Source organism: Salarias fasciatus, chromosome 18 (assembly GCF_902148845.1).
Source record: "Salarias fasciatus chromosome 18, fSalaFa1.1, whole genome shotgun sequence".
NCBI classification, from domain to species: domain Eukaryota; kingdom Metazoa; phylum Chordata; class Actinopteri; order Blenniiformes; family Blenniidae; genus Salarias; species Salarias fasciatus.
Genome location: NC_043762.1, coordinates 3,629,951 through 3,642,167, shown reverse-complemented (window position 1 = coordinate 3,642,167; position 12,217 = coordinate 3,629,951). Strand labels below are relative to the sequence as shown.

The following is a 12,217-nucleotide window of genomic DNA, read 5'->3' as shown; positions in this document are numbered from 1 at the left end:
TGGTCACTGGTTCGGCAGGTTTCTGGTCTATTCAAAGAATGGTCACAAGCTTTAGTCATTTCCAGCTGGGAGTTTGTGTATATTGAGGATAATCTATAGAAGAACCTCTCTGACTTGTCTCAGGTGTATCGCACATCCAACTGAGCCGACGACCTGTGATGAAGACCAGAACAACGTGGCCTACGATCAGTGTCTGACAATTTTCGGGGACGCATTTAGAGCGTGCCATGAACACATTCACCCAGGCGTCTACCTCAATAGCTGCGTGTACGACTACTGTGCCACTGATGGGGACCCACACACTCTCTGTGAGTCCCTGAAGTCTTACGCAGCGGCGTGCCAGGTTGCAGGAGTGAAACTTCCTAGCTGGGAAATTGGCACAGCGTGTGGTGAGTACTTCAATCAGACGCTGGGATGAAGCAGTGATTAATGCACATGAATACCACCATGCAGGATATACACATGACTTTAATGGCTGCAACTGAAGGTTGAATTTCAGAGATTTATAAGCACCATGCAAGCTGTCCTTTTTTCTGTTTTTCCCTCCTAATCAAACCTCATTTTTTTCTTAGTCTTGTCTGACCCTTGACAAATTTCCTGTCGATCTTTACTTTCACAGTTTCACAAGCAGATATAAAGAAGCTTTGTGTAGTTAAGATGTGACAAAATCCAGCAGCTGTCAATAGAAGCTACAGACTGCAGTGTGAACTCATCTCTTTTTTGTTTTTGTTTGGCGTTTTCTTGTTGTTCATGTTCCAGATGAGGACCAAAGCACTGCAACACCGCTAACAACCTCATATCCAACTCCAGACCAGGCTGGTAAGAGCAATGAGGGCTGGGACGGTTTCTGATCCTGGTTTAATTCTACATATTGATAATCAATCAAACCAAAACTGAAGTCTGTACATGCTTGATATTGCTTTAGTGAACGTACTGTAACTAACTGAATGTGAATATATTAAAACAGTGATTCTCAACTGGTGGGTCGTGACCCTAAAGAGGGTTGATTACCTAGTTTCATTGGGTGGTGGGCTTTTACTTTGAAAAATTGTTACCGAAAGTTTAATTCCTTGTTGTGTTTCCAGTGAAACATAGGTAAAATGCAAAATATGTTTAGAGGTTAATAACAACTGTGTTTGTGCAGCGAGGTGTCAGAACAACTACATCCCAGAGATATTTGTTTGCGAAAATGGTTCAGTCAGTTAAAAGAGGCAAAATTACTGAAGTGAAGAGTTTTGGTTTTAATTAAAATGCAGCTAATTGGGCGTTAAAGGGGAATATTTCCCTCTCTACATCCCCATTAGCTGGTTATTATGTTGTTTATTGTGGAACGTGTGTGTGTGTGTGTGTGTGTGTGTGTGTGTGTGTGTGTGTGTGTGTGTGTGTGTGTGTGTGTGTGTGTGTGTGTGTGTGTGTGCGTGCCACACAAGTAAACCAGTTGAGAACCCCTGCTGTAGAAAAACCTCTGTCTTGTCATTCTTGGATTCATTGGCTTTAATTTCAGACAGCACATGTATAATAAGATATCTGTTTACTTTCTTTGTTCTAGTTTGCCCCATGAATTGTAACTTTGATGACCATCTGTGTGGCTGGGAGCAGCTCATACAGGACAGTTTTGATTGGACCAGACATTCAGGACCCACACCATCAGAAGCAACTGGACCAAACCAGGACCACACCACTGGAGGTCAGAACCCACTGTGAGTCCACGTCATCAGAACTCATGCTGATCGAGGATTTTCTGTTCCCACAGCTGGTTCCTACATGTACATTGAAGCCAGCAGCGTCACCCATGGAGATTCTGCGCGTTTAATGAGCTCAGCCTGCCATTATACTGTCCCCGTATGCCTGCAGTTCTGGTATCATATGTACGGTTCAGCCAAAGCCATGGCTCTCAACATCTACCTGCTCAAAGACAATAGAGCTACAAAGGTCTGGTCCAGGACGGAAAGCCAGGGACCAGAATGGCACCAGGGGAATATTGACATCAGCGCCTCAAGTCCATTCCAAGTAAGGCCGACAAGACAAAAATCAGCAACACGGCCTATTTTCTCAGCGTTGCTCTACCAGTGTATACACATCTGAAAATAATCCTTCACTGGTCATGTTTCCAGATCATAGTGGAGGGAATTCGGGGGTCAAACGATCAGTCAGATGTGGCAGTAGATGATATTTCTATCCACTTTGGGAACTGCTCAGGTGAGGTTCACCACTACTACGAACAAAAAGAAGATAATTGAAACTCTTGGTCTGATACGTGGGAATAAAAGTCTGACTCACTTCACTGTAGAAGCTGTCCCTGGCCTGGTTAGTGGAACTGAACGTCCTTTTACCACTGCACTCCTCCCCTCACGCCCAGGTAAGTACACAGGAAGATATTTTTCAAGGGTCAGTTGTTTCTGCATCAATAGCAGAAGTGTAGTTGAACATTAACATTTATGTGCAGCCATATAAATAATGAAACTGCAATTTTCTAATGGAAACTGAAGCCACAGCTTGTCTTTTTTTTTTTTTTAGGAAGTTGTGCAAGCGCCTCAATTGTTGTTGTTAATCTTTTGCCAATGTTCCCCTACAGTCTGCAGTCTGGACTGCAGCTTTGACAGGAGCCTTTGTGGCTGGAGTCAGATGCTGACAGATGCTTTCGACTGGACGTGGCAGAGAGGGTCCACCCCCACCCTGATGACTGGCCCCTCCGCCGACCACACAGGGGGTGAGGCCACTTCCCTTCATACAGTCATACATAATGACAGTGCGTTAAGGCAATGAGCATTCTGCTGTAAATCACCGTAAAACAGGATGCGATCAATCTGACCGATTTACTCTTTTTTTCCCCCAGACGGTCGCTACCTTTACATTGAGGCCAGTAGCGTCACACACGGGGACACGGCTCGTCTCATCAGCTCGGACTGTTGGGACTCCGGTCCTCAGTGTCTGCAGTTCTGGTACCATATGTACGGATCCGCAGACACAATGGGCCTCCATGTTTACCTGCTCCAGAACAAAGTGGCTGACGCTGTTTTTTGGCAGAGAAATAACCAGGGAGATATGTGGCACCTTGCTCAGGTGGACATCCAAACAACTGGAGCCTTTCAGGTAAAAACTCTCAGTCCACAAAGTAAAAAGCAGCACCAGTCTTTCCTCTGAAGCTGAAAAAAATACTAATTTTGCAAACTATTAACCTGCATCTCATCACTCAGATCATTTTCGAGGGGCGCAGAGGAGCTAGCGATGAGTCAGATGTGGCCATAGATGATGTGAAGCTTTATTCTGGTCGCTGCTCAGGTAAGACACATTCACAAAGAGTGTGGAAAACACGCTGAAAACATGCTGAAGCTGATGACTTCTGTCCAGACTGCTCATTAACACTGTTTGGCCGTTTCAGACTTGAGTGGTGATTTAGATGCCACAGCTCCCCCAAGTGTCCCAGTGCCAACCACTACATCTCCAGAGCCCCCGATCCTCGACAGTACACTGCAGCCTCCTGTTATGAATGGCACTAAACCTCCCACAGAGGAAGCAATAACAGACTCAGTTAATCAAAGCAGCCTTACAGGCGAGGCAGCCGTACTCTCAGGTATTATAACCATTTCATTGCACGACAGATATACATTCCTCAAATACTTTTATAGGTAATAGCTTACACAGCCACTTTGTGATTTATAGAATTGCCCTGTCTATTACCCAATAATGTATCTGACTTTCATTTCCAGTATGCTAACTGCACTGACACTGTAATGTTGAAGGAAGTTTTGCAAGTGCCTGAATAGTTTGAAGTCATTCTTTGCCAATGTTCCCCTACAGTCTGCAGTCTGGACTGCAGCTTTGACAGGAGCCTTTGTGGCTGGAGTCAGATGCTGACAGATGCTTTCGACTGGACGTGGCAGAGAGGGTCCACCCCCACCCTGATGACTGGCCCCTCGGCGGACCACACAGGGGGTAAGGCCACTTCTGTCTACTAGGAAATGGTGATTGGATGAGTACAATTGTGTATCCTCAAAATGGATTTATAATGAACAGAATCTGTTCTCCTGTTCCCCAGACGGTCGCTACCTTTACATTGAGGCCAGTAGCGTCACACACGGGGACACGGCTCGTCTCATCAGCTCGGAGTGTTGGGACTCCGGTCCTCAGTGTCTGCAGTTCTGGTACCATATGTACGGCGCGGCAGACACAATGGGCCTCCATGTTTACCTGCTCCAGAACAAAGTGGCTGACGCTGTTTTTTGGCAGAGAAATAATCAGGGAGATATGTGGCACCTTGCTCAGGTGGACATCCAAACTACTGGAGCCTTTCAGGTGAATCCCCCCCGTCAAATACAGAACCAGGAGGCCTCCCTCTTTGCATTCACAGAAAACAGTTTTACATAAACTCATTGAAAATTCAATCTGTCTCACTCAGGTCATCTTTGAGGGGCGCAGAGGCTCCAATGATAAATCAGATGTGGCCATAGACGATGTCAAGTTTTACCACGGTCCCTGTTCAGGTAAGAAACTTATTTGATTAAAACACTGCAGAAGATTTTAGAAGCTGTTCCTAATTCTTTTTTTTTTTTCTCCTTAATATCTGTTACCACTGTGGCACTGTTCCAGAGCTGAGCAGTGGGATTACAACACAGCCTCCAGAACCTGCTCCAATAACTACAGCTCCCCCAAGTGTTCCACTTCCAACCACTACAGCTCCAGAGACCACCACGACCTCGAGCACCGACGCTGCAGGTAAGAGGCCAACACGACGCCCACGCACAGCAGCAATTGCACAGCAACAGTCCTCTCAAACTTTCAATGACGGGAGTGTTTTACTCACACCACCAGATTTTCAGAATCACTCTGTGAGCTTGTGATATATACATGTACACTTTTTTCCCCCAGTATGCCAACTCCAGTGTGATTTTGAGAGAGATTTATGTCGGTGGAATCAGCTCCTCGCTGATGTTTTTGACTGGACCCGACATCATGGCTCCACTCCTTCCATGCTTACCGGTCCCTCTTCAGATCACACCACAGGAGGTAAGAAGCAACATTTTCTTTTTACAGTTTATCACAGACACACTAGCTGGCCTAATTCTTGAGCTACAAGTATTTTTTTAATCTCCTTGACAAAAAAAAAAGGTGTTAATGTTCAATATTTCATATTCATTTTAAGGTGTAATCAGAAAGATTTTTCCACATTTAAATTCAACTACTTTTTCAAGTTTCAAGTTATTTTAAGGTTTAAATACTGAATAATGTGCTACAGCTGACAGAATGATGTCCTTTTTCTAGATGGCCACTATCTTTACATCGAAGCCAACAGTGCATCACTTGGAGACACAGCTCGCCTCATCAGCTCGGAGTGTTTTGACTCTGGACCTCTGTGTCTGCAGTTCTGGTATCATATGTATGGCTCTGCTGATACAATGGGCCTCCACGTCTACTTATACCAGAACAGAAAGGCTCAAGCAATCTGGCAGAAACGAAATAACCAGGGAAACATGTGGCATCTAGCTCAAGTGAATGTGACAGCAACTGGAGCATTTCAGGTCAGTTATCCATTCTATTGATATAACTGTACAATATACATAATCTACAAGTTACCTTTCATCGTCTACACTTGATTTCAGATCATTTATGAAGGACGACGAGGTTCAAATGACCAGTCCGATGTGGCCATAGATGATGTGTTTCTCCATCGTGGACACTGTGCAGGTAATACTGTCCGTGTGGTTCTTTTGGTGCCAGTTTCAAACACTTTCGGATTTGACTATCCACAAGTAAACTGTAAAATATTGTTTCAGACTGGGTTAAACCAACACGCCCTGTTGCCACAAGCGAACCTACAGAGAATCCTTCCACTAATACAGCACTTCCAGCAACCGATGAAACAGCCTCCATCCCAACTCAAACACACCCACACACACCTGTTCGGCCCCAGACTACAGCAACTGACCAACCAGAGACTCTGACTACAGTTCAAATTGAGTCAGAGACAACAGAGAGACCACAATCTGCCACCGCAACAGCAGCAGAACTCCCAACAACAGTCAAACCACACCCTCCATCAACAACTCCACCACAACCTCCATCTACACCTCCACCACAACAGACAACAGTTGAACCACACCCTCCATCAACAACTCTACCACAACCTCCATCTACACCTCCACCACAACAGACAACAGTTGAACCACACCCTCCATCAACAACTCTACCACAACCTCCATCTACACCTCCACCACAACAGACAACAGTTGAACCACACCCTCCATCAACAACTGTACCTCAACCACACACAACAGTCGAACTGCGACCTCCATCAACAGCTCCCCCTCAGCCACACACAACAGCCGAACTACACTCTCCATTAACAACTGCAACTCAACCACACACAACAGTCGAACTACACCCTCCATCAACAGCTCAACCCCAACCTCCCTCTACAACTCCACCACAGTCACACACAACAGCTGAACTACACCCTCCATCAACAACTGCACCTCAACCACACACAACAGTCGAGCTGCACCATCCATCAACAACTGCACCTCGGCCACACACAACCGTCGAACTACACTCTCCAGCAACAGCTCAAACACAACCTCCCTCTACAACTCCACTACAGCCACACACAACAGTCGAACTACACCCTCCATCAACAGTTCAAACACAGCCTCCTTCTACAACTCCACCACAGCCACACACAACAGTCGAACTACACCCTCCATCAACAGCTCAAACACAACCTCCCTCTACAACTCCACTACAGCCACACACAACAGTCGAACTACACCCTCCATCAACAACTGCACCTCAACCACGCACAACAGTCGAACTGCACCCTCCATCAACAACTGCACCTCAGCCACACACAACCGTCGAACTACAGTCTCCAGCAACAGCTCAAACACAACCTCCCTCTACAACTCCACTACAGCCACACACAACAGTCGAACTACACCCTCCATCAACAGCTCAAACACAGCCTCCCTCTACAACTCCACTGCAGCCACACACAACAGTCGAACTCAACCCTCCATCAACAGTTCAAACACAACCTCCCTCTACAACTGCACTACAGCTACACACAACAGTCGAACTACACCCTCCATCAACAGCTCAAACACAACCTCCCTCTACAACTCCACCACAGCCACACACAACAGTCGAACTACCCCCTCCAACAACAACTGCACCTCAGCCACACACAACCGTCGAACTACACCCTCCATCAACAGCTCAAACACAACCTCCCTCTACAACTCCACTACAGCTACACACAACAGTCGAACTACACCCTCCATCAACAGCTCAAACACAACCTCCCTCTACAACTCCACCACAGCCACACACAACAGTCGAACTACCCCTTCCATCAACAACTGCGCCTCAGCCACACACAACAGTCGAACTACACCCTCCATCAACAGCTCAAACACAACCTCCCTCTACAACTCCACCACAGCCACACACAACAGTCGAATTGCACCCTCCATCAACAACTGCACCTCAACCACGCACAACAGTCGAACTACACCCTCCATCAACAACTGCACCTCAGCCACACACAACCGTCGAACTACACTCTCCAGCAACAGCTCAAACACAACCTCCCTCTACAACTCCACTACAGCCACACACAACAGTCGAATTGCACCCTCCATCAACAACTGCACCTCAACCACATACAACAGTCGAACTACACCCTCCATCAACAACTGCACCTCAACCACATACAACAGTCGAACTGCACCCTCCATCAACAACTGCACCTCAACCACATACAACAGTCGAACTGCACCCTCCATCAACAACTGCACCTCAACCACATACAACAGTCGAACTGCACCCTCCATCAACAACTGCACCTCAACCACATACAACAGTCGAACTGCACCCTCCATCAACAACTGCGCCTCAACCACATACAACCGTCGAACTACACCCTCAATCTACAGTTCAAACACAACCTCCACCTACAACTCCGCCACAGCCACACACAACAGTCGAACTACACCCTCCATCAACAACTGTACCTCAACCACGCACAACAGTCGAACTACACCCTCTATCAACAGCTCAAACACAGCCTCCGTCTACAACTCAACCACAACCACATACAACTGGGGGAGCACATCCCCCAACAGCAACTCAGCCACAATCAGAAACAACAGATAGACCAAAAACAACTCAACCAGAATCACAAACAACAAATACACCAAAGCCTACACCCACAACTACACCAAAGCCTTCATCAACCCCACCACAGCCTCAGACTACAGAGCAACCACACCCTCCAACATCAACTCTGCCACAGAACCAAACCGCAGTGCAACCACCGCCCCCATCAACAACTCCACCACAACCACACACAACAGTCGAACCACACCCGCCATCAACAACTCGACCTCAGCCACACACAACAGCCGAACCACACCCGCCATCAACAACTCAACCTCAGCCACACACAACAGCCGAACCACACCCACCATCAACAACTCGACCTCAGCCACATACAACAGTCGAACCACACCCGCCATCAACAACTCAACCTCAGCCACATACAACAGTCGAAATACACCCTCCACCAACAACTCCACCAGAAACACAAACAACAAATACACCACAGCCTACACCCACAGCTACAATAAAACCTACAACAACAGATCAACCACAGCCACCAACCACGACGCATGGGCCACAAACAACAACGGCAGCGGTGCCAAGTAAGATAAACATTTTAATTGACTAGAATCCTAAAGTATGTTTTTTTGTTGTTTTGGGTGGGTTTTTTTTTCTCAAAATGTGTACTCTCCTTCCTCAAATTATGCTTTACTACTTAAATTAATTAATCACTGATAAATTTATCTGGTATAAATTCACATAGTATGTTAATCAAAGGCTCCCACTGTAAATGTCCACCCTTTGTTTAAGTCGATACTATCTGTGTCTCCAGCGCCCTCTTGCCCAGAGAACAGTCACTACACCACTTGTATGCCTGCTTGCGGGCCAACCTGCAGCAGCCTGAACGGCCCACCTGACTGCACTGAGAACGAGCAGTGTGCGCCCGGTTGCGTATGCAATGATGGCTTTGTGCAGAACTGGAGCGTCTGTGTGCCGGTACAAGAGTGTGGGTGTGTGGATGAGAAAGGCAACAAATACCAAGTGAGTTACACTTCAGAATAAGTCTTCATCAGTTTTGATTTTACAACACTTACTTTCTGAATGCCTAATCATGCTGTATGAGTATGATGACTCTCTGTCTCGTCAGTTCAACGACAAGTGGTACACCAATCACTGCCAAGAGAAATGTGAATGTGGCAAAGATGATGGCAGAGGGAAGATTAAGTGTGATGACAAAGATGAGTGTGGAAGAAATGCCGTCTGCCTTCAAGATGAGAAGGGCAATTATTACTGCCAGTCAACAGGTACTGCAAATGGCTTTGAATATATGATAGAGTTAAAGTATGTCACATTTTATTCACTCTGTTTTTGTTGACTCTTGTTGCTCGACAGGTTTCGATGAGTGCACTATGGATAGAGACTCTGAGTACAAAACATTTGATAGGATGAGGTATGACTTTGAAGGAGAGCACTCGTACGTGCTGATCAGGACCAGAAGCTTACCAATGAACCTTCCAGATATCTACATCGAGGTTATTAACAGCCACAGCTCCGATCACCATCGTGAAGAAGACCAGAGACACAGAGATTCAGAAGAAGATGAAGAGGAGCAGGAGGAGGAGGACGAGGAAGAGGATGAAGACAGGAGCAGTGAAGAGCAAACGAGACACCACAGATCACAAGAGCTCAAAATCAGAGTGTACAATCACACCATGATGTTCAAGAAGAATCGAAAGTTAACCGTATGTATCATTAAGTTATTGTTATTACTGCCTACCTCTAAAGATTGTCAAAGGACTGAACACAGACGGACAGGAGAGACGGGACAAACTACACTCAGGAGGGAAGGAGCTGGAAGGGGATTGGTTTACTGGGTAAATTGGAAACATGAGGAGAGGCTGAAGACTCACACTATTGAGTCAGAAGGATTCCTAACAAACAACACTGGCTTACATATAGATGGCGTTGTATCTGAGCTCAAAATGCAACATTCGTTTAAAAAAAAGTCCAAATCAGAACTCCTGAAACAGCAATTGGAAAAGTACTTTTCTTTCACATTATCTATCCTTTTTGTATATAAGCCAGACTAGTAAACTTGCAGTCACACCAGGAGCAGTATTATGTTTCCACAAGAAATTACTCAAGATGACAAGAGATGATCCAATTCTCATTTTGTCTCTTTAGTTTTCTCATTTTGCCAATTTTGGCTGAAAGCAGATGAAAGTGCGCTGTCCACTGGTCTTACTTTGTCAGTCTGTTTCACTCCTCGAGGAGCATGCTCAGGATTTGGAGTCATGTCAATTCACAGATACTGAATTATTTGACCTTTGAGAAAATTTTGACCCTCTTAAAGTTGTTGATGAAATGTCTGGGTTGGCCAAAGCCACTATATGAATCCCTCAGTGTCAGTTTCCTAGCAATCTATCAAACAGTTAAAGATATATTTTTTCCATATGTGCCGTGTTCAGACCAACAGAAACGTCCACAGAGTCATGTTGGTGTGTTTTGAACACAATAAATGTATTTAAGAAGTATCAGCAGATGAGGCAAATTTGGGTCCTCTATGAAATACACTGCATTACAGTAATACGTCTCTTCATTTTACTGCAGATTAATGGAGAGACAAGTGATACTCCTGCCTCACCAGCTGGCGGATTAGACATCTGGGAGCGTCGGTCCCGCCTCTACCTGAAGACCGACTTTGGCCTGTTGGTGGAGTTTGATGGACACAACAGAGCAGGTGCGAGCCGACCTGAGCCAACAGCCTACTCTATTAAGAACCTGCTGGATGCATCACTTCATTCCACAGAAAAAAAGAGAGTCGTCAATTCTCTTCTTACAATGCATGATGGTGCTGTGGTTCGCACTGTCCTGTCACAGCATTTTAAACTCAGGCTTTCTGTATGGAGTTTGCATGTTCTCGCAGTGTGGTGGAGTGTTTTTTCTTTCCAGGTGTTCTGGTTCTGTTCCACAGTCTAAAGACATGAGTGGACATGTTGTCTGTGTTAACTTGATGAATGGCCGTCAATGGAGCATCATGGACGGGATCTGAGATCGATAATCTTTCTATAGAAGAAACAGGAATACACAATGAGCTGACTGACACTGTTTTCTTGCAGAAATCGTTCTGCCAAGCATCTATAAGAGAAGAATCGGAGGCTTGTGTGGAAACTATGACGGTCGGAGGCAGAATGACAGGATGAAGCCGGACGGCAGCATGGCCCACAGCATCAAGGAGTTCGTAGACAGCTGGAGGGTGTGAAGATGGCACGACGACAGAAAAGGTCTATAATCAATATATATCAATGTTTTTAATCGAATCACTATGCTTTCATAAAATACCTTTAATATTAATTTTGTCTTTTTCTTTCAGATGACACGCTCTGAATGAGACAACTCTAATTCTTCACAACTTTGCACACTTTTTTAACTTTTTTTTAACATAGCAAGAGTTACACACTGATCCATCCTTTTCAAGGATTTTCAAGTTTTCTTTCTTTTTTAAGGTTATGCTGCCTTTAAAATGTCTCAAATGTCTTAGAATTCATTATAACAACTGTGTCCAACTATAATCGCTATTAGCACTATTTATTCAGTGTTAATTTTCTAGCATCACACATTAAATGAACATTTCACACACTAAAAGAAAAACACCTGATGTTAAATGAAAGATTTATTTGCCATTATTTCCTGTACACATTTATGAGGATTTAACTTTATGTCTCTGTTGTAATAAACATGTTTTATTTAAGTACGTCTCGCCTTGCGATGAGTCATTTCAGGGGGTTCGATGTCGGCTCTTCCTATCATTGTGAAGCAGAATTCACCAAGCGCTGGATTGTTCACCCAATAGGATTGGTGTTGTTGCAATAGGATTACTGTTGCAGCAACACATCATCAGTATGGTAAAACTAACCTGCCTCACGACGGTCTAAACCCGGCTCACGTTCCCTATTAGTGGGTGAACAATCCAACGCTTGGTGAATTCTGCTTCACAATGATAGGAGGAGCAGACATCGAGGGATCAAAAAGCGATGTCACTATCAACGCTTGGCCGCCGCAAGCCAGTTATCCCAGCTCGTCAACATTCCTCAAGTCAACCTTTCCAACTCCACAACAA

The 12,217-nt window shown here is 45.3% G+C and overlaps 1 protein-coding gene across 1 annotated transcript in view; it reads left to right on the top strand.

Moving 5' to 3' along the window:
* The window catches only part of LOC115405407 (zonadhesin), a 46,334-nt gene extending 34,751 nt beyond the window's left edge, over positions 1 to 11,583 (top strand). Inside the window, exons 7-21 of the mRNA XM_030114977.1 lie at positions 124 to 389; positions 1,550 to 1,687; positions 1,754 to 2,010; positions 2,115 to 2,199; positions 3,802 to 3,936; positions 4,040 to 4,296; positions 5,601 to 5,685; positions 8,172 to 8,404; positions 8,926 to 9,138; positions 9,245 to 9,401; positions 9,490 to 9,660; positions 9,781 to 9,839; positions 10,708 to 10,837; positions 11,217 to 11,381; positions 11,471 to 11,583. Coding sequence (XP_029970837.1) covers positions 124 to 389; positions 1,550 to 1,687; positions 1,754 to 2,010; positions 2,115 to 2,199; positions 3,802 to 3,936; positions 4,040 to 4,296; positions 5,601 to 5,685; positions 8,172 to 8,404; positions 8,926 to 9,138; positions 9,245 to 9,401; positions 9,490 to 9,660; positions 9,781 to 9,839; positions 10,708 to 10,837; positions 11,217 to 11,359 — 2,329 coding nt within the window. The 3' untranslated portion in view covers positions 11,360 to 11,381; positions 11,471 to 11,583. The remainder of the gene's footprint in view (positions 1 to 123; positions 390 to 1,549; positions 1,688 to 1,753; positions 2,011 to 2,114; positions 2,200 to 3,801; positions 3,937 to 4,039; positions 4,297 to 5,600; positions 5,686 to 8,171; positions 8,405 to 8,925; positions 9,139 to 9,244; positions 9,402 to 9,489; positions 9,661 to 9,780; positions 9,840 to 10,707; positions 10,838 to 11,216; positions 11,382 to 11,470) is intronic.
* The last annotated feature ends 634 nt before the right edge of the window (positions 11,584 to 12,217 follow it).